The sequence below is a fragment of the Periplaneta americana genome, chromosome 12, assembly GCF_040183065.1.
Source record: "Periplaneta americana isolate PAMFEO1 chromosome 12, P.americana_PAMFEO1_priV1, whole genome shotgun sequence".
Lineage (NCBI taxonomy): Eukaryota > Metazoa > Arthropoda > Insecta > Blattodea > Blattidae > Periplaneta > Periplaneta americana.
The window spans coordinates 44,440,127-44,466,344 of NC_091128.1; the positions used below are offsets into that span (position 1 = coordinate 44,440,127).

The window sequence follows — 26,218 nt, forward strand, 5'->3', positions numbered from 1 at the left end:
AGTAAATAAGAAAATAAGTAAATAAGTAAACAAACAAAGAAATAATACGCGTACTGCAGTTTAAAGAGAACTGGAACATGACAAAATCTAAACCCGTTAAGGAATACTACTTCCAAAGGAAATGGGAATATGATTATTTTGTTGTTGAAGACGAAAGAATTGCTTGTTTACTGTGTCCCATTCAATTTATTTCCACTCGTCATTTCAATATTTAACCACATTTCAACAAAGTCCATATTAAGAATTATGGAATGCACAAACTTTCGGGTAAGTTCATTATTATGAACTGTATATTGATTATTTATTTATATACTGTAAAATTAAGGACGTCACTCGTTGTGTTCATTTTGAATTGAAATTAATAGTGACTTTCAAGGTTCATTACTTAAATGCTATAAATTTATGTTTCCGTAGGTGATGATAGGAGGAAAGTTTTCGAAAATCTAAAACAGGTTAGGTGCAAAGAAATCTCAAAGAAACTACCGACAGGAAATCTAGCATAATTTTAAACCTTGAAACGAGATAATGCATTATAAAAACAATGAATATATTACAGTCCTTTTTAAAAATTACATGCCGCTACTGATGGACCTTTGACGACAAGAGAAGGTAATAACCCTACGCGGAAGTCGATCATCCCCAATAGAAGTGGAGTGAGGCTGACGTCATATTTCCCCTCCTTACGAGTTCTGCAGGCCTGCCATAATATGGCATTTCAGCTCGATATCAGTGACCCATGTAGTTGTTTATACACCTACCAAGAGCACGCTGGTGATGACAAGGACTGCAGTGACGAACTTTTGGAAGTACTTGTTCTTCGCTAGCAAGAAACACACGCGTCTGATATTGCTCCACATGCGCTGCACAGAAGAATCTCTCGCAGGACGCGAGGGAAAGCATTTGTAAAAGGCATTACAGCAGCAATCTGGAGGAAATTCACCCGCCAGCACATCCTCTGCATCTGCGATGTTATTGCCTTGAATCTCTTGCGACTCCACGATATCTTCGGAATCTACAAGCAGTAATACAATCAAGTGAGATCCAGGCACGAATTTATCTATGGGTGTAAAAAGAAAAATAGCTTATTGTTTATATGCAAATAAAGATAATTGAGGCATTCAGAAGCAAAGTGATACAAGTAACATTAGGCCTAAAAAAATGAGATAAGTGATTATTATAAATCTTTAATGTCACTTCTGTTCAGAGAAAAAGTAATGTAAGTGCAGTTCCAGTCAGTGCTGTTCTCTGTTGGCCTAACTCTTGTATTACAATGCTTACAAGGTTTTGACTGAGAGGCAAACTAATACAAGTGCGTTGTTTACATGGTGGTGTTGCGTTTCTTCTGTTTATGACTAATTCATTTGCCATAATAGAGAGAGGTAATACAATACAGTGCTGATGTCTCGAAACATCTTCGTGGAAGGCTTGCACGCATTGAGTGGACCAACTATACAGTGATCCAATAAGGATAACTTTTGCTAAGTGGACCAACTTGCAAGAGCTAAATAAATTTATCCTATCCATACACCACTCTTTTTCTGATGACCTGAAGCATGAGGGGGGGCCTATAATAAGGACTGCAGGACGTGGAAGAGGGCATGGAAGAGGAAGTTCAAAGAATACTCACTGCCTGCAGATACACTTCATTACAGAAACACAGATGTTGCAGCAGAGAGAGATATGACTTATTCAGATGAGGCTAGTGACGTAATGGACAGCGACTAAGGCTGAATTTTATTGAAAATTAAAAATATTCTTACCCCACTTCTTTAGGTTATATAGACACATTTTGTGTCATAATATGATGCTAAGAAAGCTCATACGCTGTTAAGACAGGAGTGTTGCAGTATTGTAAGCAATGTTCTTGTTCTTCTTTTAAATAATATACAAATACTGAAAACCCTTGCACTTATATTACTTCTCCACAAAATTATTTCCGTAGCAAAATAATACAAGTGACTTTAGGGCCCAATTTTACCTAAACTGTTTTATAATAGATAATTTCTATTTAGAAGTTAAAAAAATATAGTTACTAACTTATACAATTGTAAATTTACAGCAACATACAGGTCATGTAACAATTTTTTTTTAAATTTTCTTTTCAGCTTCAAAGTCATATTTCTGAAAACTTACTGAACGTCACTTGTATCACTTTGCTTCTGAGTGCCTCAATTAATTGGTGAACAATAAATCAGTAATATGGATTATTGAGATGTTAAGGTATTGCTAAAATACTGTAAAGAACTGTTAAACGGAGGCCTACGATACAAAAGCGTGTGTTTGCGTCACTGTCGATTTTCAGTGCAAATGAATTTTATAACATAATAAGTAGGGCGCGGAAGTTTATGACCTAAAAATCTACTTAAAATGATCAATAAAATGCCCTTAAACTAATGGAAAAATGACATAAAAATTTAAAAAATGAGATTTAGATATTATTCAAAGTACTCGCACAACAACTTCTTAAAAATTAGTCACCTTGTTTCAATGACTGCCCTGCAAATCTTGAAGAGAGGAGGCAACTTCCTGGAATTTGGCTAAGATAAAGTAAAAGGGCATACAAGAAAATTAACGTTTTAAGGGAAAACTATAGATTTTAGTGAGGGTTTATAATGTGTTTCAATCGGTGGTGGTCCATGTCAGTGCCTTCATTCTCCGTCTCCTCTCCTTCCATTCTTCACTTTTGTTACCAGATCTTCCAGATGGGGGAGTGTGAATGACAAAACAAATTGTGGGCGCAGCTTGCATTCTTGCATCTTTGTGTTAAAAATACTGTCCCTTCCCTTCCCTTCCATGGGGACACAACGTCCTGTCCAGAACAAGGTGAAAGTTTCTCCCCTTCTAAACATAAATTCTAAAGACACCCTCATACCGACAAAAGAACAGTAGCGGTCAAAGCCCTCAAAGTCCCCACTTAAACTAAGCTGTTGTCAAGCATTTTATATTACTTCTGCTGTATGAGGTGAAGCCTTCAGAGGAATGAGGGATGAACTTTAGAGTCTATTCCAAGCTATAATACTCAAACTTCACTGCTATTCACTTGTTCAGTAGGTCATTACTACTGACCTATTTGCTTAGAAAAAGATTTAACAAACCTATCGGCAAAGAAGAGAGTAAAATGCATTCCAAATCATATAAAAGTTTTTCAAAGTATTTAAAATGACCAAAAAATGCCGAAAAAATATAAAAATGACCTATTAGTTCAAAAACGTTGAAAGATGCAAATATGGAATATAAGAAATTAATTTTTATGTTGATCTTAACATAGAAAGGATTTCTATATTAATAGGCATCGTCCTAATGTGAAAAATAAGAAGATGACTTTTCATCAACATCCGCCCCCTAAGAATAAGTGTGTCGATGGAATTAAATTCGCGGACCGCAAACGTTCATTGTTTATGTGTTATAAACTAAGTGCGTAATGGTGATAAAAACAAGACAATAAATGGAAATAAAATGGCTGCAGTCTTTGGAATTTTTTTCGGTTAATGTTGACAAAGTGACTGGCAATTCTTGTGTGTATTACATATTATTTTATAAACTACATTTTTATAGTCTTGCTTATGGCTTGTGGTCCAGCAGAAATGTTGTTCCAGCAAAGTTTGTAGAATCTCGCGTGCTATACAGGGTGATTCACGAGGATTTACTGTCCTTTTAGGAGCTTATTTCTGAAGACATTTTGAGCAGAAAATGTCGTATAAACATAATTCCCATTCTCAATATTTTCAGAGTTACACTAATTTAAAGTTGTTTGTAAAATACTTTTTTTATCAACAGTAATCTCACTAGAGGTTTTCATTTATCTAGAGAAAATTAAAACTCGAGTGGGATTTAATTGACTATTACACGATTAGAAGAAAGTATATGAAGATTAGAAGTAACAAAGTACTCCAATAGAATAAAATATTAATTGGCTAACGAAAATACAACTGTCTTCAAATGTATTATTATACCATCTCAACATTACGCTAGATGGCAGTAGTGTTTTATGATTATGTTTTCTTGTTATCAGTTGTGCCAACTATGGAATCTTCATTGAACTCTGTGGACGGTTACTAGTCAAGAAGGCTTTGTTGATTCAGTTTCATTTTTATTAAAACATTTGCATTCCACTTTAATCATCCGGATCCCAGTAATCAACGTCACTTGACAGATGATTTTCAATAAATCTTAGTATTAAACAATCTCTGATACGTGACAATCCATAATATCATATAGCAGAAGCTATAACAAACATAACCTAAATAATATAAACAAGTGTTAGAAAAGTTTTAATTAGGGATGATGAAATAAACAAGAAACGTTTTAATTAACGATGATGAAATAAAAAATAAACATGAATAATTAAAAAAACAATTACTGAAAGTGCAATTTTCAAATTTGAATGTTTTAGTGGTTGGTGGTTCAGTTAATGTTATATTGGACGTGTGCGTAAAAGAAGTGAACTCGTTGATGTACATGGTGTATCCCTGACCTTATTCAGGATTTCCGAATGGTGCTCTTCATATATGACCAGTGATCTTTATTAATTCTTGTTCTTGAATGCCAATGCGAGTCATATTTGAAAGTGCTGTGCATCGACTGGAATGGTTTGTAATTTTCTGTTTTTTGACGTCCAGACCAGTGCAGTTTGAAATGTTGGCAAACAAAGAAACAAATGCTAGGGTAGTGATAAAAATAAACAAATGCTAGGGACGCGATAAAATTGTGCGATAAGAAGCCATGATTTGTTGAAATACGTCCTTTCGTACCGTTTTATTGGTTAAAAGTAGTATGACGTAGTAAGAATGTAATAGTCAATTTAATAGACTTTGAAAAGCTCTAAAAACAGATACCGGTACTTCAAATCTAACACAGTGAATTAAATACCTAAGCCAACAGAAACAATATTTGTCAGAAACCCATGCAAATGTTAGTGTAAATGTGTAGATATGTATACTCAAAGCATGTAGTATTACTAGAATTAATTAATGGGGCATGATGTAAATATAGTACATTATGCAACGAGCCTATAATGATAGTAATTAAGAATCGAGTATGGATATTTATGAAACGAGCGTAAGCGAGTTTCATAATTTTCATACGAGCTTCTTAATTACCATTATAGGCGAGTTTCATACGACTTTTTATGCTCGACCATATTTCTAACTTGAAATTACCGGTATTCAGATGTATACATTTTATTTGTAACTGACAAGATCGGAAGTGACCTTGTTCTAGGTCGTGAATTGTGAGATGTGCGCAGACGCGAAAGTATTGATTTTTTCCGAGGAACAATAATGTCATTGACCTTGACGTAGTATCGTTAAACTTGATAATATTATAATATTATAACCTTGATTATTGAATTCGACATTAAAAAACGAGATGACAAATTGAATTTATTTGAATATTATTTACAATTAACGCTAATTATTATAGTAACAGAACATAACCTTCTGCGACAGTATTGGATTTCCAGCCTCCGTGACTTTTCGCTAATTCTCTTTCGATTGCATATCCGAGAATAATCGATACTTGCGGTTTTATAACGGTACAAAGCTGACTGTCATTGGCTGAACAGTTGTAACCTGAGTCGTCATTGGCTGAAAGACCTGACCTTTAATGAGTAGGTGTACTTTAATGACATGCATTAAAGGTCTGCTACCAGGTGTATAATTACTACATTTCGGCATGGGCAAGCATAAAATATTATATAAAATGCATACATATACACATACACACCATACGTACATACATACATACATACATACATACATACATACATACATACATACATACATACATACATACATACATACATACATACATACGTATACACACACACACTCTCTCTCTCTCTCTCTCTCTCTCTCTCTCTCTCTCTCTCTCTCTCTCTCTCTCTCTCTTGGATGATAGGATGACAGGGACACTCAGGTACATAATATTTGCGCGTCGACAATAAGTGCCGCACTGTTTACGTGGAGAACAACTAGGTCACTTCCTTCCTGTACATCCTTTTCGTACACGCCCACAACCAAACCACCTTAGGAGCTACAAAAGTACGGAGATTATTGCTGGACAACGATTTATAAACGTTGCTTGTTAACCATACTTTCTTTTTTTTTTTTAGTAGGTTATTTTGCGATGCTATATCAACATCTTAGGTTATTTAGCGTCTGAGTGACATGAAGGTGATAATGCCAGTGAAATGAATCCGGGGTCCAGCACCGATAGTTACCCAGCATTTGCTCATTTTGGGTTGAGGGAAAACCATGGAAAAAACGTCAACCAGGTTAACTTGCCCCGACCGGGATTCGAACTCATGCCTTCTGGTTTCGCGGCCAGACGCGCTAACCGTTACTTCACGAGAGTGGACACCATAGTTTCTTGGCCCACACCACCTCACTAGCGATTTGAACGTGGATATCTCCAGCAACAATGATCTCGATGATTACTTCAGCCAATATTTCAATCTTAGCTGCGTTCAATGACAACACGTCTTGTATTGATGTAAATATGTAAAAAAAAAGTATGAATTTTGTATCATAATTTTCGTAGTACAGGCCTGTACTGAACAAAATCATGATGAGGAACAGATGCATTATAGGGGCCACCCATCACACATTATACGCAAAAAAAAAGTCAGCGAAAGTAATGGTTCGATTAGCGTTTTTAGCATTCGATATTCGATAAGCATTAAATGCTACCAAATTAAAAAATTAAATTAAAAAATTTAAACAGTTTCTTATTACTGATGTGATTTTAGTCAGTTTGTATTATATTTTTGGTCCAGGGAAAATATATTTTACTATTACTGCCGTTATTTCCATTTTGAAGTAGGCTACAAGTCAACAATATAAAACTGATTATTAATTTAGAAGTTGGCAACATATTTTATGTCGATTATAACAATACTTATCGATAGTAGCATTCATACCATTCAACCAATAAGGAGATTGGCCCCTATAACAAATACTTTACTATAATAATACCGGACAGCTAGCAGTTCTGCGCGCGAACGACGCTGGTGCTGCTACCTAGGTTGCCGGTGTGGAAATACTCGCGAAACAAGCTGTAATCAGCTGCAATGTATATTGTTGCTGGGCTAGTTAATAGTTGTATTAATTAGTGCTGTCTTAAAATGTCAGGGTGTATGTGTGCTGTTTATAATAATTGTGACAATTGCAGCATTACAAATTGTTCCGAATAGTACTTTCGATGTCCGACAGTTCTTAAAACATGAGTCAACAGATTTCTTTAGTAATCCTAATTCCTTCGTCTTTGTGTTGATAGAAAAATACAAATTAGTTTTTTATTTAGACCTAATAAATAAATAGAAGTTAAAATGTATTAGATTTTAAAGTTTTATCAAATTAAGTTTTATTGTTGTCCACATACCTTTACTAATTATTACAAGCATCAGATTACTATCAATTTTATCTTTGCAGTTGTCAGCAATAAAACATTACTGTAAATACATTCCTAATATCAGATTGATTTTATCTCAGTAAACAAACAAAAAATATATATATATGTAACAATTAATTACGGAAAGTAATATGAAGTACGGTATGCAATATTTCTCATAATATGCAGCTTTGTATAAGACAATAATTTTACATTAAATATTATTCAACATTTCTTAAGTGTTTCATATGATTCCACATTAGTATCATTCTGTTGGCAGAGATACAACAAATTATGATGGTGAAATAGAGGCTATACACATTGCTCTCCGACAATTATTAAATCTTCCCTTAAATAAATATAACAAGACAGTAATTCTTTCAGATTCTAAAACTGCAATTCAGGGAATATGTTCAAATGCTACAAAGAAGTCAACAAAAATAAGAGAATGCTACAAAATGTTAACACAACTCCAAAAAGTTAATAAGATTGTCCGTCTCCAGTGGATTCCAGCACACTGTGGAGTCATGGGGAATGAAACCGCAGACACACTTGCCAAGAAAGGCACAACAATAAAACAAAAATCTAAATTTAATTTCTCATATTCCTCAATAAAACGCTTCATCACTACAACATTTTCTCATTCATACCTACAAGAAATAGAATCAAATGCTAAAGACAAAAAATGGATTACACTACTTTCCAACCCAGATATAATCCCCCAGAGACCAAGGAAAACAGCAGTTGCAGCCTTCAGACTATTGACAAATCATGACTGTCTAGCAAGTCATCTCTACAGAATAGGTATCTCAGCTTCACCCATATGTGTCCTGTGTAACGATCCAGCAGAAATGAATGAAGACCACTTGAAGACCTGTGAAGCATTAAGATCAGAAGAAACTACAGTTCAAAAGTATTGGAAAGCTCGACTGCTAATGGCTTCATTGGCAGATGCAAGGTACTAGACAACAACAACAACAAAAACAACATTAGTAACTCACGTTTTAAACAATAGTCCGAATCCCGCTATGTTAATATTTGTATATGTGGACGTAATTCCATCCCTCTCCACTAGATGTCAAGTCCGCGATATTTCGCACTCACGCCAATGCTGCTAGTATACAGCTGTCCGGTATTATTGTAGTAAGGTATTTGCTACAAGTCAACAATATATAACTGATTGTTAATTTAGAAGTTGGCAATATATTTTATGTCGATTATAACAACAATACTTATCGATAGTAGCATTTCATTCAACCAATAAGGAGATTGACCCCTATAATGCATATGTGCCTCATGATGATTTCATAACTTTAGTAACGAATAAAATAATGTAGTCACTGAATTTAACCCTTGTTTCATGGTTACATGGTACGAGTTTTTATGTCCCTTTAGCGAAATTTATCAGAATGCAAAGACGAAATATCATGTCGATTTTCGTGAAAGGGAAATAAGTGTCTCACCTGGTTTCATGGGCGACAACTTCACCGCGTTTAGGTTAGGTTTAAATCGCTTGAAGATGCGTACTATTTGAGCCAATGCGTCTTCATCCTTGCTGTCTTCTTCATCAGATGTAGACGATGTGCAGAATGACCCGTAGTTGTTCAGAAGTAAAGCAATCAACAGATTCAAGATCTGCAACACAAGCCAATACAGAAATAAGATGACGTCTCGGAGCTGGTCCATAATAAACCAGATATTCGTAATTAGGCTACACGTTATAAGTACCAGTTGGTTGTGCCCAACTTATGTTTATCTACATCAAAGAGATATTTTAACCACTTGCTTTGGATATGTTTAATAAACTGCCTGTTGAGGCTTATTATGCTAGTTTAGTTATATTTAGGACTGTATTCGCAAATTTTTAGTTGCTAATTCTTTTTATACTTTGAAAGAGTTTTATGATAGTCCTTTCAAAATTGTATTTTAGTATCTTATATTTTGTATCTTTTGACAATGTCCATGTGTCTAGATACTTATGACAATAAAGTACCATTGATTGATTAATTGAGCCTGCCATAAATTCCTCATGAAAATACGAGACACTATTACTATCGACAGTTTTTGTAAGGAAATTGAAGGTAGAAGTTATTGAAAAATGTATTAAGTAAGATTAAATCAAGAGAGTTAACAAAAAAAGAATACTGTTGCTTTCAAACAATGTTTATTCATGCCAATTAATTTACGTCACTTCATAGTACTTAGTACTTATGTTTTTGTCTAACATTAGTCTGCCTTTCAAACATAGTTCTTTCATGTTTGCTAATCTCAAAATCAAACTTTTATATAGATAAAGACAATACTTTCAACATTAATGTATGAAGTAAACGTCAGTTAGTGAAATTATTATTTTTACAGTATGAAATAAAGTTTGATTAAAATATGGGACTTCTGCGCGTTCCAAAAAACATTACGGAGACGTCAGACATCTAGGCAAAAAAAGGGGACTATCCTAATTTTTATGGGACGGATGGTAAACTTATATAATGATATTTGTTTCAAATAAAGGAAATTAAACAAATAGCCCTAGGCCTACCTCAAATTACCGTATAATGTCCTAAATGAGTGTCTGTAATCTTGCACAATGGGGCGTATATTTATATTAAACTTTTTGGTTATTTTATATTTTGTATTTTGTACGCATTGTGTTTAATGCCCTATAGGTGGGGGTGGGTTTTGGGCATAGGCTATAGTAGTGGTGTATCCGTGATCCATATATGAATGTTATTATTAGGACAAGAAGGAGAGATCTTGCAACACATAATTGGGAATGTTTACTGTTGCTGAAGATGATTTCATTACACGCTTTGTTTGTGAAACACAACAGATAAGAGCTCGGGTATGAACATTATTTAATTTAAACAAATATCTCGCCTCTCGCTCATGTCTATCAAGTAAGGCAATATATCTTGTGATTCCCTGTTATCGGGCTTTGTCAATCGATATCCTGCAAGATATACTGAAAGATGATTGTTTAAAAAACGATTTGGCTTTCCTATTAACAAATCTAAGCTTTTTTGTGTGACATCATAAAAAAAACTCGAAACATCCAAAAACCTGTTGTCTGAAACAGGGGGGTGCGTGCCGTGGAAATTAAACTAGACTCGCTACCAGGTTCAGAAGTACAAGTACTAAGGGACAAATTCCAGAATGTGTTTGGGAAAAACAGTGGATATAAAAAATTGTGTAAAGTTGCTCAAGTATTGGAGGGTATGCCTGTAGTTGAAATCGACGGTGTTTGTGTTTGTGACATTCCTCACTTTAAATATGCACGTCTGACGTCCTGTGATGTGGAAAGATCGTTTTTACAGTATAAGCACAGTCTAGTATATACAGTCGCGAAGCTCAATACGTAGTAAATATGCAAACATTAGGTAGTTGCTCACCACTAGGATCGCTAATATCGCCTCATTACAGGCAATGCAAAATAGTACCGTCACAGTCTATTGTTTCTAGCACCCTCAAAACTCAAACTTCGTGACTGTATATAGTAGACTGTGGTATAAGTCGTTGTTCAGAGATAATCGGCATGCATTTGTGATGGAGAATTTGGAGATGATCTTTGTTGTTCACTGCAATTCTCCGCTAATTACTAGCACTCAAGTGTGGTTGAGAGAACCAAGTAACATTTCTTTTTTAAAGCTAAGTAAGGTATTTTTGTTATATTAAAAAAAAATTTCTTCATCTTTAGCAAATGTTTTCGTACTTTTTAGAACATAAAAAATAAATATACCGGTATTTAAATTTTTAGCACATAAAAATCCGCTCCCTAAACATAACTAAACAAAGTGTGTAATTTTATATCATTAAGGAAGGTTGAAATACAATACTAAAGTGGTCGCAGAGAAAGATGCAACTTCGACATTTCTCAGTTAAGCACATGAAATGTACAGGCCAAAGCGCGATGTTACAGGTAAAGGTTAGTTCACAATAAACCAGGAACGGAAACGACAACGAGAACGGAAATATTGTTAAATGCATTTATTTTAACATTATTTCCGTTATCGTTCTCTTTCTCGTTTCCGTTCCCGGTTTATTGTGAACCAGGCTTACACAGCATTCCTTCATCCCTCATCCCTATGACAGATACCTGGTGGGTGGGCGGATGGACGGGAAGGAAAGTTAGGGAACACTGTATATCTGTGTGGCAATGTAGTGCTTGATGCCAGAAATGTGAGTGACGTATCCAGCTCCCATTGGCTGAGGGATTCGGGGAGAGAATGGAAGTTCTAAAACATATGTTGCTTCTTTCCCTGTGGGAGCTTTAGTGATTCTTCTCGTTATTCGGAACGAAGAGCAGTGTTAGAAATAATTATGACAGGTGTACTACGAGATAATCGTGTAGTGAAGTTATTTTCAATGCGTTTCATAAGTTCTATTGAAAGTTTCGATACTTACAACTAAGTTTCCAACGAAAAATACTGCAACGAAGAATGGAATACAGCTCCAATCTCCGACGAGCATACAGTCCCACATGGACTCAATCCATTCTCCGCATAGCGCTCGGAACACAATCATAAATGAATGCAAGAAATCTGTGAAGTTCCACCTTGGCAAATCTCCGTCTGGGAAACGTTCCATATTGTCTGAAAAATAGAAAAATAAATAAATTACATGAATATTAAATGAGAAACATTTTTTTTTTCATTGTGTTTTCACTTCTATTTAAAGTCATCTCAGGAGAGAGAACATTAGGGATTACCAATTACTTGGGATTACTCGTACTTACGGATAATTATGACAATTTATTAACTTATACAATTCTGAGGTTATAATTATGACATTTTACCACATGTATATGCACCAGAGGTCTGCATCGGACGTTTTTGCTCGAGCGTCAAGTAGTTCATAGCATAATCCGATAGGTAGCGCACATGCATGATGAGTAAAATTGTCACGAGCGATAAATCCTCGAACGGTATAAGCCGAGCGTTTGACATTCGTTCTTGTTACAGTGATGAACTGTGTAGTGACATCATAGATGTCTATCATTTCAAAACTTTGCAGTGTTTAACTAACCTCTCCATAGTACAACTATAAAACTTGCTTTAAAATGTAATATAAATGTTAATGTTTCCCCCCCTCCCTCCACACAGGAGTGATTTTGTTTTTGCCACATCTGATAGATGTTATTGGATGTAAATGTAATTATTATAAACGGAGAACACAATCACGATAATGAAAGAACTGTATCAAGTTTTCTAGTAATAATAATAATAATAATAATAATAATAATAATAATAATAATTAGTGTATCAATCTTTACGTATGTAACAGTTATGCAGCATGATTATTCGTTTTATTATATTTTCTGCGACGTTATCTCTGTACTAATATTGCTATTAATCTACTGCTATATACTCGTAATAATATTTTGTAAACGTTTCTACATTGTCGCAGTATATAGGCGGAACACTATGTATGGACCTTTCATATTATATGTGGTAAATCAAATATTGAATAATTATTAATTAGCAATAATAACTGTATATCGAAGTTTTTCATATTATTTTATTTATAACTTCATGTTCCTGTTTTGGTACGTTCCATTGACTGTTCCATTAAACATTTGTCATAAACGCAGAAAATAAAGCCTTATTTTTACCGTGTGAGCAAAACATATGTGTATCTTATATGTCGCCTTCCGTACAAGATAAGACATGTCAGTGAGATGACCTTGTACTGTGCTTCTATTTATTACGAGCGTATCACGACCGATCGTATCTCACTCGAGGATGCGACACTCGACCGAGTTCAAGCGAGCGATTTAACTCCAATGCAGCACTCTGATATGCACTTACCAGTTTATGCTGTGACAAATTTGAACTGTGTGGATTTATCGGTTCTCAACTTACCAACAGTTTTTTCTTGGAATCCTCATAAAGTAATTCAAGAGAAATTACGAGTAAATGTTCCTGGTTTTGCAGTCTGAGCAAGCGTATTCAGTGCAGCGCATTGGAGGCTAGTGACCAATTTTCTATACTGGTACTACATTTAGGATCACAAATGCACAAGAATTTCTGGTAAGTTTGGCACGGAAATGTACCTTATAGTACTTACCAATGTAATTCATTCCGAAAAGCTGCATACCGATGATAGCAAAGATGAAAAGAAGGAGGAACATGACGTACATGACGTTCACAAACGCTCCGTATGACTTGGTCATCACGGACATGAAATTGTTCAGTGTTGGCCAGAACTTGGCAAGTCTGAACACTCGAAGCTGCAAACAGTGAAAAAGACAACATCATACACAATAACTGAGAAGTACACTGTTAATGAGGTCACGTATAAACTTCCCCTAGAACTACGTGCATAGCTGAATCTTCACAGCACCCAGAGAAAGAAAATATAGGCCTAGGGTATTTTAAAAGTCAGTTCAAACATTAAACCGCTATAAATATTATAATATTTAAGATAAGGAAAGAACAAAAACATCACAGTGTTGGGCAAACAACGGAGTTTACAAAACATTGGTAAGATGTCCTCCGTTCTCTTGTTCAACGTACAGCATTCTGTCTGCGACACCATGCGCAGCATTTTGCAGATAATATCTTGGAATATTGGCAATTTCTTGCGAGATGGCATCTTTCAGTTGCTGTAGAGTTGTTGGATATGTCAGGAAAACTCGTTACATAACCGCAACTACAAGTCGGCAGGATTGAAATGTGGAGATCGCGGAGGCCACATTGTTGGAAACTGCGTAATTGAGGTTCGTTTTCCGACCAAAGTCGCGTGTTAACTCCATCATTAATTTTTAGTAGATTATTTCACGACGCTTTATTAACTTCTTAGGTATTTAGCGTCTGAATGAACTGAAGGTGATAATGCCGGTGACATGAGTCCGGGGTCCAGCACCGAAAGTTACCTAGCATTTCCTCATATTGGATTGAGGCAAAACCCCGGAAAAACCTCAACCAGGTAACTTTCCCCGACCCGGGCCACCTGGTTTCCCGGCCAGACGCGCTAATCGTTACTCCACAGGTGTGGACAACAATGGAATAAGCCAGACTGTTATAGTAAACGGGGAGCGCTACTACAGGATGTTACAGAACTTCGTCAACCCTAGACTGAGGAATCACAATATGGAAAACATAATGTTCTTGCAAGATGGCGCTCCACCCTACATTTTCATCCCTGCAAAACAGTTAATTATGCAGATGTTTGGCGATCGTGTCATCAGTAGTCACTTTCCAACAATGTGGCCTCCGCGATCTCCAGATCTCAATCCAGCCGATTTTTGGTTGTGGGGTTACCTTAAAGAACGAGTTTTCCTGACACACCCAACAACCTTACTGAAACTGAAAGATACCATCTCGCAAGAAATTGCCAATATTCCAAGTCATTATCTGCAAAATTCTGTGCATGGCGTTGCAGACAGAATGCTGTACGGTGAACAAGAGAACGGCGGACATCTTCGCAATGTTTTGTAAACCCCGTTGTTTGTCCAACGCTGTAATGTTTTTGTTTTTTTCCCTATCTCAAATATTATAATATTTATAGTGGTTTAATATTTGAATTGACTTTTGAAATACCCTATATATCTATCCTTATTAATGGTAAGATTTTGAAATTGAAGATTAAATAAAATATTGTCGAGAGTAGATAATATTCGCTCAGTTCGCGCAGAGATTTGTGTGCATGATCTTGCTTCGAATCTCATGTAACAGAGTTTCATTTTCATTTCATATGTTGCAGGCCTATATGTTGTATTCCATATACAACTCTGTAACACACTCTGGGGATTCATAGATCTCGCAATGAGGACCATATGTCGTGAAACAACCCGATGCCTCGTTTAGGAACTAAGCGACATCGAAACAAAGGGAGATTTGAGTGACATTAACAATTATGAAATGAATTATTTTTCAAGTATGTTTGCTGACAAGCTACAGGTGTTCAAATTGTCTACCCTGAACCTGATTATATTCATTACACCGTCATAGCAGTGGTTATCGGCTTGTGTCGAATTTCATCAAAAGCAGCTAATACTCGCATAGTCGGTTCCTCTCTGGTATCAATTCGAGTGGTATATAACTTCACATGTTCCAAAGGAAAAAAAACAAGATTAAGGGTGTGAAGTCGGGTGATCACGCTGGCCACTCAACAGGTTCAGCTCTCTCTATCCATTGCTCCCCGTAGCAGTAGCGGCCGGTGATCGAAATCCTCGGTGAGGCCAGATGCAACTAGTTTAAATGCCTCCGATAGGAAATGTTTATGATATTAATTATTATGTTTATTATATTATTAATATCATTATTACTGTATTATTATACTGTTATTATTACTATTAATGAAAAATAAGAATTTCACTTACCAAATAAGCTGTTATGCTGTGAGTTTCAGTGATTGTTTCAGTGTGATGAAGCAACCCATATTATGTGTTGAAAATACCCTTTCTTTCTTTTCTTTTATTTTTTCCCTTTGACAGCAACAAACAAGGCCAACAGAGAAGTTTATTTTGCAACACTTAACCATTTATGTTGCCCATACCAGGATGCAATAGAAACTCGCGTTTTAAGATTATCTGTCAGAAAAATTGTCAGCGATGTCGTAGGTATCTCGTAGGCTCTTTTTTTATTTAAAACTTCCTTCCTTTCAATATTATTTCTTCTCGAAAAAGGACACTCTAACAATGAATTAACTACACCAGTATTATTTCTCGCATTTGTTTCTGTTTATATTTTCTCGAAATACATAGTAACATTGGCCCAGATTCATTACTGTACTACGAAGTACAATAGTACAACACCTAGCTTAAGACATAAACTAAGACATAAGGGGAGAGAATAGATTGGGTCTCTGCCTGCCAAAGAGCTGGAATTTTATTATTTATGGCCTATTTAGGAAGACAAGTCACCATTGCTATTCCCACCCCACTCTACCCTTGAGGCCGGCCCATGGATGGGAGAAGTGAAACCTGACCAGGCCACGAGGCCAGACGAATTGTGCCTCAGCTACATCGTTTTAAGCGCAAACTCAAAGCCCGCGAAAATACAGGAAATTCAGAAGCCAGACCCGGCACGAGCGGTTCTGGCCTCAGGAACAAATTTTACTGCAAAATAGGTCTATAAACATCACAAAGTTTTCAAATGCTTCTACAGCGATATATGCAGGGGCGGCTTTCGAAGGGGGGCTGCGGAGCTGCAGCACCCCCAGACATTTGTGGCTCTTGTCTCGTTTTATGTTGTGAAATACATTTATTATACAGTCTCTATTTAGCGGCTCGAATTTTTTTAAACTTTCGCTCTCATTGACATGCACGCAATCGTTAGTGAAGTCAGAGCAAAGCCAGAGACAAGGACTATGAACGAAGCCACTTCCTCCCCTGGAGCTGCCAGCCTCTTCTCGGATGCTTTGCGCGTTAGTTTTACCCCTCCTCCCTACTGCCCCTTGCCATGAATCCAGAGTTTCCAGGAGCTGCAGAATTTACAGCAGCTTGTCAGTAGCGCGCAGTTTTAAATACATTTTCTTTAATGTTGTGAGTATAACAAGTGCAACAATGTTTAATTCTGTACAATATTTACAGTCTATTCAGTTCAGTATCTTAACAATTCAGGAGAAATGTGAAAATAAGATCCCATTATTTGAATCTCATAATGGAAAGAGCCGCTAAACAAAATACAAAGGCTTGCATATTTTTTGCTGATTTATCCAGTATCCCTGCTTTCTTCTCTCGATCTCCACACAGTCTGTATTAGATTAATGTGTTTCAAAGACAGTTCCATCAGCTGGGGCAACAAGATGGATTTAAAATAAGAACAGTAAATGTTGTTCATGAGAAGAAGGAGCCATTGCTAGAATGTTTTCAAACCATAATAGAATCTGAAACATCTAACATCACAATAACTGAGGCAAGCGCCCTGGTGCGTACTCTTGAAGATCCTGAATTCAATTTCTGGCTCAGTTTTTTTTCATTTATTGATGTATCATGTAGATATATATCATACAACCAACTACAACATCGCCAGTTAGATATTTCTAAGGTTCAGATCTGCATATAAAATTAAATTATGGTTTATTTAACGACACTCGCAACTGCGTCGCCGGTGTGCCGGAATTTTGTCCCGCAGGATTCTTTTAAATTCCAGTAAATCTACTGACATGAGCCTGTCTCATTTAAACACACTTAAATGCCATCGACCTGGACCGGGATCGAACCCGCAACGTACTATGCTACGGAGGCCGACTCTGAATATCAAGCTTCGTTAATATCATAATAGACAATACGGAACAGTGCACAGTTGAGCAGCGAGATCTGTCAAAATGAAAACTCTAAAATGCGTCGTAAGGTTGAAGGGATTAAGACAAGGGTTGCGACAGCCAAGGAAGTGTGTGACCTCATTATCATACAAGCTAACACCCGATTCCAGTTCATAGATCATCTGATATTATCTTCTCTTCTGTGTCAAGAAAAATTTTAATGCTAGAGAAGCTCATTTCCTGAAAATGACCTAAATGTATGTGTGAAGCTTTTCTAATGTTCGATAAAGACAAAATAAAAACGGAACTCACTGTGTTGTATCAGAGACAAGAATTCAGAAATATCAGTGACGCAGTCAAGCTCTTGCAGTTTCTTCTGAGAACTTGCAGGCCTCATTTTTAGAAGTTGTGAAACTACTGCGCATAGCTATCACCATACCAATGATAACTTCAGAACCAGAACTTTGCGTTTCGTGTTTGAAGAGAGTAAAATCCATCTTAGAAATACAATGAGAGAAGAGAGACTGACCGCATTAGCTGTGCTTTGCTTTGTAAACACTATGTTAAACGACATATCGATTTTAATAAGAAGATGATTCAAAAGTTTGCAACCTACAAGACAAGTCGCATGGAACTAATCTTTAAATAAGGTAAGTTGCATGGTTTATTTTTGTATGCAGCCCTCCTGAATTCAATACCCACGAGCCGCCACTGGATATATGCTTCATTCAAATAACTAACACATTATACAAAACACAAAATTTGATATCAGTTAAGCCAAGTGACTGAGGTCCGGCCTCACTTGCCTCAGTCAATCAGCCGCCACTGCCCCGTAGACGTTGTTCAGATGTGCTCGTACAACGAGGCCGAATTGCGTTGGGACGTTATGTTGAATCACATGTCCCCTCACATCGTGAACGGTACATCCTTCATGAACAGCGGAAGCGTGTTCCATTTAAACGGGGCAGAACACTTGTACCTGTCCGCAATGATACTTGAAGAAATAATCATTTCATAATTAACTGTAAATATCACTAAAAACTGTCCCTTTTTTTCGATATCGCGTAGCTCTTACACGAGGCATCGGAGAACATTGGTTGTTTTATAAAAAAAATATCCTCATTGTGAGATCTATCGATCCCCAAAATTTGTTGAAGTCCTGAATCACCATGTATCTTACATTAGCATGATATATTTGAGATGTGGAACAAGCGAATAGTTATGCAAAAATATGTAATATTATAAAGCAGATTAATTTAATTTACAAGCATAAACAATAATTTTATTCATACGTAGTTGAATAGAAGGTTTGGGTGTGGAAACATTTCCTGAATACTGTTCTGAACTATTTCTCTTGACCCTTCAAAGTTTTAAGAAAATTAAGCAGCGTGTTGAAGTCTGTAGCTAATACATGCATAATAAACGTTTTTTTTTCTATAACAGTTGATACTAACAGAAATTATCATACGTAAATATTCACTACATATTAGCTCCACTCCTCGAAAAGGTACAACATTTGTTAAAAGTATGTGTAAATTTTCATTTTTTTCTCCCTATTTCCTTTACTAACTCGAAAAAAATTACGTATAGAGCTCTGTTATTTTGTACAGTACATGTTCATTTCTTACATAAAGTAAGATGTTCACCAAATTCCATTCAAATTGAAGGAGCTCTGGTTGAATATGGCGCTAAAGTGTGTTGGTTTGACACGGAATGGCTAATGTTCACTATAATAAGTAACATTAATATCAGAGATAAAATTAGTGTTTCAAGTAAATACGAAACATTAGCGATAATAATGGAAATGTTTTAATCATTCACTTTCATCTCGAATACCAACATATTTGTCCATAAACTGTTGTACTTTTCGGGTATTCTTAAAATGAACATTTCGGAACCCGTATTTCTTTTGTAGCGGAAATGAAATCTCTGAATTCAATTGTCATTCTTATACTATTCACTCTTCTGTAAAGTCTGAGCGCTGTAGCATCAAGGAACAGTAAGAAAATTAAATCGGGCCTTTCAACAATACATAACGGGTGCTCTCATTCGTTTCATTAGTGTGCATTGTTTATACTGTCATCAATTATGCTTTGAATTATTACCGATTAACGACGTAACTTTTATTCGATTGTCGATTACAGACATCACTTTTATTTGATCACCCACGTGGATAACGAGAAAGACAGGCTACGGCGCGACGTCACATAACATGGCCAACAATTAACAAGTTTATATACAAATGCACATTTAACATGAGTTTAATATAGCAATTCCTTTGTTTTTTACAACTTTGAATGTATATTTATATTAGGCGATTGTCAAGATGGCCATGACTAAACCAAGATAATCACGTGACTCCGATTCGTACCGAATCCTGTCTTTCTTGTTAGCCACGGATCACCTATTACTGACGTCACTTTTATTTGAGTATGTTTTCAACACGACAGAAAGTGAGCGAGACGTTTGCGGACGAGACGTTAGCAGAGTCCGGAATTTCGAAACTATTGCGCGAAAGATACTTTCATACTAGTTACGTATAATATTTCTTTTTCACAACTGCATGAAAATTCTATGTAAATTAATTAACTTATTAATTAACCTCAGACTAATGAGATTTTTGTACGTTAGGAGTCACGGCCTTCTAATACTACACTGTCTTTATGATACGTCTAGTTATAACTACATTACGAGTATGTTATCACAGTCTACTATATACAGTCACGAAGCTTGGGGTGATTTTTTGCCGAGTTGCATTTCTCGCGATAGTTGCTAGCCGCTTGAAGCGTTGTGAGTACTAGGAACAATAGACTGTGTCACTGCCATCGTAATCTAATACAGGCCGTAAGGCAGAACATGTGACTCGCTTAACCCGATCACGAAGGGTGGCGTTTCAACCATATAAATTAATTGGAATGCATAAAGCCTTTGACCTGGTCAACAGAAGAATACTAGTAGACAAACTGGAGGACCTAATTGGCAAAACAAGTACGACAACCCTGATATCAAATATCTTAGCAGAAAACTACATCCAGATAGATGACGGAGTAGGCACATCCGACTGGCTACCGCAGACGAACGGCATCCTCCAAGGAGACCCGCTCAGCCCGATACTGTTTAATGTCCTAACACATGATGTCACGAAAGGAATGGAAGGAGTAAGTACGTACATCTACGTCGACGCATCGCAGCGACAGACTTAGACAATATACAATCAGCACTAGACACGCTAAGCAAATGGGCGGAACGAAACGACATCAAGGTAAACGAAGAGAAGACGGAACTGGTCGTGTTCAGGAAAGGAGGAAGACTCACCGAAGAAGAAAATGTAAAATGCAATGGCAAACAACTCAAAAGGACAAGCAATTTTAAATATCTAGGAATTACAATTCAGACGACTGGGAAAAGCTTCAGGCTACACATAAGATCGAGAGTAATGGTGGCCACAAGAGCCATGAATGAAATTAGGAACATCACACAATTATCGATCAGCACAGCTATGGACCTGTTCCGGATGAAGATATTACCCGTCCTGACGTATGGCCTACAATCAGTGGGAGAATACCTCACATACAAACAGATGGAAGAACTAGAGCGGGTGAAAGCTAGGTATTTGAAGAGAGCTCTAGGACTACCACAGAACGCAAGATCGAGACTAGTGTACGAACTAGCCAGAGAGACCTTTTTGATAGAGGACCTAAGGTGCGAAATAATGCTCCCAGCGAACGACGCCTACAAACGGCTCCTACAAGATCTGCACGAGAAGAAAACCAGCATACCGGAGGAATTCTACGCAACGTGTGCGATGCAAGATAGGACCTGGACGGAAGCTAATCATGAAATGAGACAAGTAACGACAAGATTGGCAACCCATGGCTTCCACCACAAGGTGTGCGGCAAAAAGACTTACCACGAACCAAATGATAAGTGTGTGTGTGTTTTATGCTCAGAACTATGTGACAGATATCATATTATCAAGTGTAAGAAGAGACAGAAATCCATCGCAGCTTATAGTAAAGACAAGTAATGTTTCTTACCCCATGCACGGTGTGTGCGCATTTAAACTTATTATTATAAAGAGTAACATATATTTATCTAAAATGTAGTGTAATTGCATTAATAAAATTTAAAACAATGATTAGGGGACACTTCAGACATATTTCCTTGCGAGTTAAGGTGTAATATTATTTTTGGTGTGAAAATTACGTTGTTCGCATGTGTAATACCTGCCTTTATTTCGATTAAATATTGCGAAATTCTTCTACATTCATTTATGCGCGATTCAATAATTTTCAGTTACACCGCACGAATATTTAGATATGTTGAAATTATAGGCTATGTTTACTGTACCAGTTGCCCCTTTCTGTCTAATTTTAGTGATCTCCAATGCCCTGTCGCTACATAACTTATGTATGTTATGTCATATGGAAATTATAGGTTATATTTACTATATTTAACTTATATTCCTATATTCGCAATTATACATTATAATTAAACATAATGGCATGTATGACACCCGTCACATTCAATTTGTCTGCATTTTAATACTACAATTGAGTACTGAATTATTGTATTTATCTACTACCTAAGAGACGAAGTAACACAATCATACGTACACTAATTTCATAAGAGTGGTATGGTAAATTTTCTGTCTACAATTAAGGAAGGTAGATGTGCTAAATTAAAATCACAATATAAATTCGTTTTTATTGAACCTCAAAATAGCTTCCATTCTAAACATAAAATGTTGACGCGAACAGATTATGTTAATATGTAAAATTCTCTTCACATTAAAATAACACAGTTTTGTAATTATTTCTGCAACGTATTATGCAACAAGAAGTAAACGGAACTTATGGACAAATTACACTAAATAAACCTTAGCAATGATAAGCAATAAAGTTATAATATAATATTTCACTGAGCTACATGCATTGAAATAGAAAACCCGAACAAATATTACGGCCTGGTCTAGATCGAAAAAGCATTGACTATGCCGTATTTCGCATTTTTGTGAAAATCTATGTCAACTGTGAAATGTTCGTTATCGGTTGTAATAACTGTAAATGGCTAAAATACAATAATTTGAATAATAACATGGGACAAGGAGACGTTTGTAGTACTAAAATTGTAAGAAAAATAGGTTAGAGTTATCCTTCTTCCGAAATATCCAGGAAGGTGAGCTTATAGAATATAATATATATTTTATGAAAATAATATATAAACGTTATGTATTTCATATTTCAATACTGCAAGGAAGGTGTTAATTGTTTTTTCAAAAGAACACGATATCGAAAGTACAATACATTTTATAGTCTGCTAGGGAAAGAGTCTGTGATGAGGCGATAGTAGCGATCCTGGTGGTGAGCAACTACCTATGGATTCATATTTAAACTGTCTATGTTTACATATTTAGTAAGTATTAAGCTTCGTGACTGTATATAGTAGACAGTGATGTTATTGTAACAACTTTGCGATATTCGTACGGAAAAATGAATCTAACAATGTTTTTGCCGTAGGAGTACAACAAAGAAAAAACTTCTAACCAATAACGTGTTATGAAAAACAGCAGTTTACATGTACCAAAAAAAAATTGTTTTGTACCTTACATAGCAATTCTAATACAGTATTCAGCTATCTCATTATGCTTTGCCTTTTCCTTACCCTGTGCCCTTTTAAGTCTCTAGCAGCTTGCTGGAAAATATTTGGATTAACTTGTCTGTGGGGGTCTAGCTCCGGAAGAGGACCAATACAGACACTCTTTTCGGTGCTCGCCAGCCGAAACACTGAATAAGTAAGTAGTAATAACTTGTTGGACCATTTACTTTAGGCTCTCGCCATGCATTCGGAATCTTACTAGTCTTATCTCTGGCTGGAATATTATTATATTCCGCTTTTAATACAATGCATATTTTTAATTGTTGTATTTAATTCTAGTATGTTCACTATTTTCATCTATGACTTGTTAAAGTGTATTACGTGTAATATTTGTTCACCAAAACCATTTAATTTCTTATAATTCTTGTTGTACTTGAACTTACATGCAATAAATTGTTTGCTAACTGGAAGAATAAGAACTAATAATTATTTGATTTGACCTAACAACTTTATACCACCGATAGAAACAATCCTACGTATATCTTTCTATTACTTAATAAGCTTCGACGTTCCATTCTTCACTCGGTCAAGGTTATAAGACTGGTACACAGTCCCTTCGACCTCTGTGCAAGTTTAAAATAATAAAAAAAGTACATACACTACCTCATATTTCTGCTGATAGGAAGCGTTTCAACACAATTTCATAATTTGGCTCTAGTACAGCAAGAAAAGTTGATTCAACAAGCTGTAACAGCAGTTTATCTCATTTTCGGGAAACCGGGCCATGAAATACGGCAAGCTATACTTACCAATCTGAAGGACCGGAACACAGACAAGCCCTGGACTCCTTCAAGCCCAAGCTCAAGAATTGCGAATACGACGATGATGAAGTCAAAAACGTTCCATGAATCTTTAAAATAGAATTTGGGACTCAATGCAATAATCTTCAGCACAGCCTCGACAATGTAGATCGACGTGAAGATCTGCATCAAGAAATAACAATGTCAAAGTTTAGTTTACCAGTGTCCATAAATTTAAGATCTGGATTAAGCAACAACATTGTTATTGTTTAGTGTTTCAATTTTCAAAAATTTAAGATCTGTATCAACCAAAAACAATGTTAATGGTTAATATTTCAGTGTCCATAAAATTAAGATCTAGCTCAAGCAAGAACAATGCTAATATTTGAAGACTCCACTGCAAGAATGACGGATGTCACTTTCTTGTCGAAAATGAACCAAGACTATCAATGCATAGCTTAATATATACCTGCACAAACAGCGCTCAACGAGCGCGCGCGCTCTTTCGGAGCGGGAGAGCTGTGTTTACAGCTCGAAGAAACTGAGAGGAAGATACGTCAGAATGATATATACTTGCTATAGGTAGAGGAGAGGGAAACGACCACTCAGTCATCCAGTGGAGTGCATTGTGTAGGTCTATTCTCAGTAACTGTTTCACGTTGCTTACCTACTGCTACAGTACAGTATGGAGGAATCTAAAAGACGGAACATAACATTTAACATTTAACGATTTACAGCTCGAACTTATTGATCTTCAATGTGAGCTAAGGACTAAAGACCGTTTGAATAATACTACTAGCCTCGTTGAGTTTCACAAGACTAAACATTAGCAATAATATCCACGACTACACAGGCTAGCTGTGAAAATGATTGCTATGTTTGGCTCAACATTTATATTTGTGAGCAACTTTACTGTTTTCTATAAAGGCAGACATCGAACATCTGTAACTGATGTTTCATTACGATCAGTAGGCTACTGTTTCTTTCAGCTGCCAAGAGCATAAAACCCCGTTTTGATGTACTGATAAATAAAATATAACAAAATGATATTGTACATTTAAGTAGCTATAGAATTTCTATTATTTCTGTAAAATAAATATTTCTTTATTCTTTATTAATTAATAATAGTCCAAGATAGTTTTGCAAACACCGAACGGGAATTCATTTCATAAACACTTTTACTAGTACTGTATTTCCTTTTGTGTATTTTGTACGAGATCACCCCTTCTTCCAGTCCACCCTTATACAGAGAACAGCTAATATCTGCATTCCGCTCATGAGCTGTGAGCCGGCTCGGAGAGCGCAAACGTTGTGCAGGCCTGGTTTAAGACATATAGAATGTACATAACTTAGAGAGTTATATGGCATTAACACTGATAGCCATTGTCCAGTAATGATCGGAAAATCACAGTTAAGCTTTGAGCGCTAAGCATTTCAAACTTTCAATTGCTTCTCCTGCAAAATGTATTCCAAATGACATCCATCATTCTTGCAGTGGACTCTTCATTTAGTACTTTGTTGTTTATAATTTTAAGATCTGAATAAAGCATTGTCAATGTATTTCAATGTCCATAGATGCAAAAACTGAATGAAGCAACAACAATGCTAATGATCAGGTTATCAATGTTCATAAATTTAAGATCTAGATCAAGCAACAACAATGCCAATGTTTGGCATTTCAATGTACGTAAATGTAAAATTTGAACCATGCAATAAGAGTGTTGATGTTCAGGATTTCAGTGTCATGAAATTAAGATCTCGCTCAAGAAACAACAGTGACTGTGTTCATTATTTCAATGTCCGTAAATGAAAATTTGGATCAAGAAACAATTGTGTCTAACTTTACTATTTCAATATACATAAAAGTAAGATTGGGATCAAGAATTAACAGCGTCTTTATATAATACTTCAATACCAGATTTGGATCAAGACACATAGTGACTATGTTAAGTATTGTAATGTCCGTGAATTTAGAACCTATGTCAAGAAAGAACACTGTCTATGTTTAGTGTTTCATTGTCAATAAACGCAAGATGTCGATCAAGAAATGAAAGTGTTCGTAAATGGAAGATCTAAATGAAGAAACAACAGAGTCTATGTTTAGTTTTTTAATGTCTATAAATGTAAGATTTGGATCAAGAATTAACATCGTTTTTCTTTAGTACCTCAATGTCTATAAATGTAAGATCTGGATTAAGGAACAACATGATTATGTTTAATATTGTAAT

The 26,218-nt window shown here is 35.9% G+C and overlaps 1 protein-coding gene across 2 annotated transcripts in view; it reads right to left on the reverse strand.

The window, feature by feature from the left end:
- LOC138710361 (sodium channel protein PaFPC1) overlaps positions 1-26,218 on the reverse strand; it is a 177,181-nt gene that overhangs the window by 88,502 nt on the left and 62,461 nt on the right. For both annotated transcript variants that reach the window (XM_069841199.1, XM_069841200.1), the window contains exons 13-17: positions 24,000-24,173; positions 13,450-13,612; positions 11,788-11,975; positions 8,853-9,024; positions 759-1,012 (exon numbers count right to left, since the gene is read on the reverse strand). In XM_069841199.1, coding sequence (XP_069697300.1) covers positions 759-1,012; positions 8,853-9,024; positions 11,788-11,975; positions 13,450-13,612; positions 24,000-24,173 — 951 coding nt within the window. The remainder of the gene's footprint in view (positions 1-758; positions 1,013-8,852; positions 9,025-11,787; positions 11,976-13,449; positions 13,613-23,999; positions 24,174-26,218) is intronic.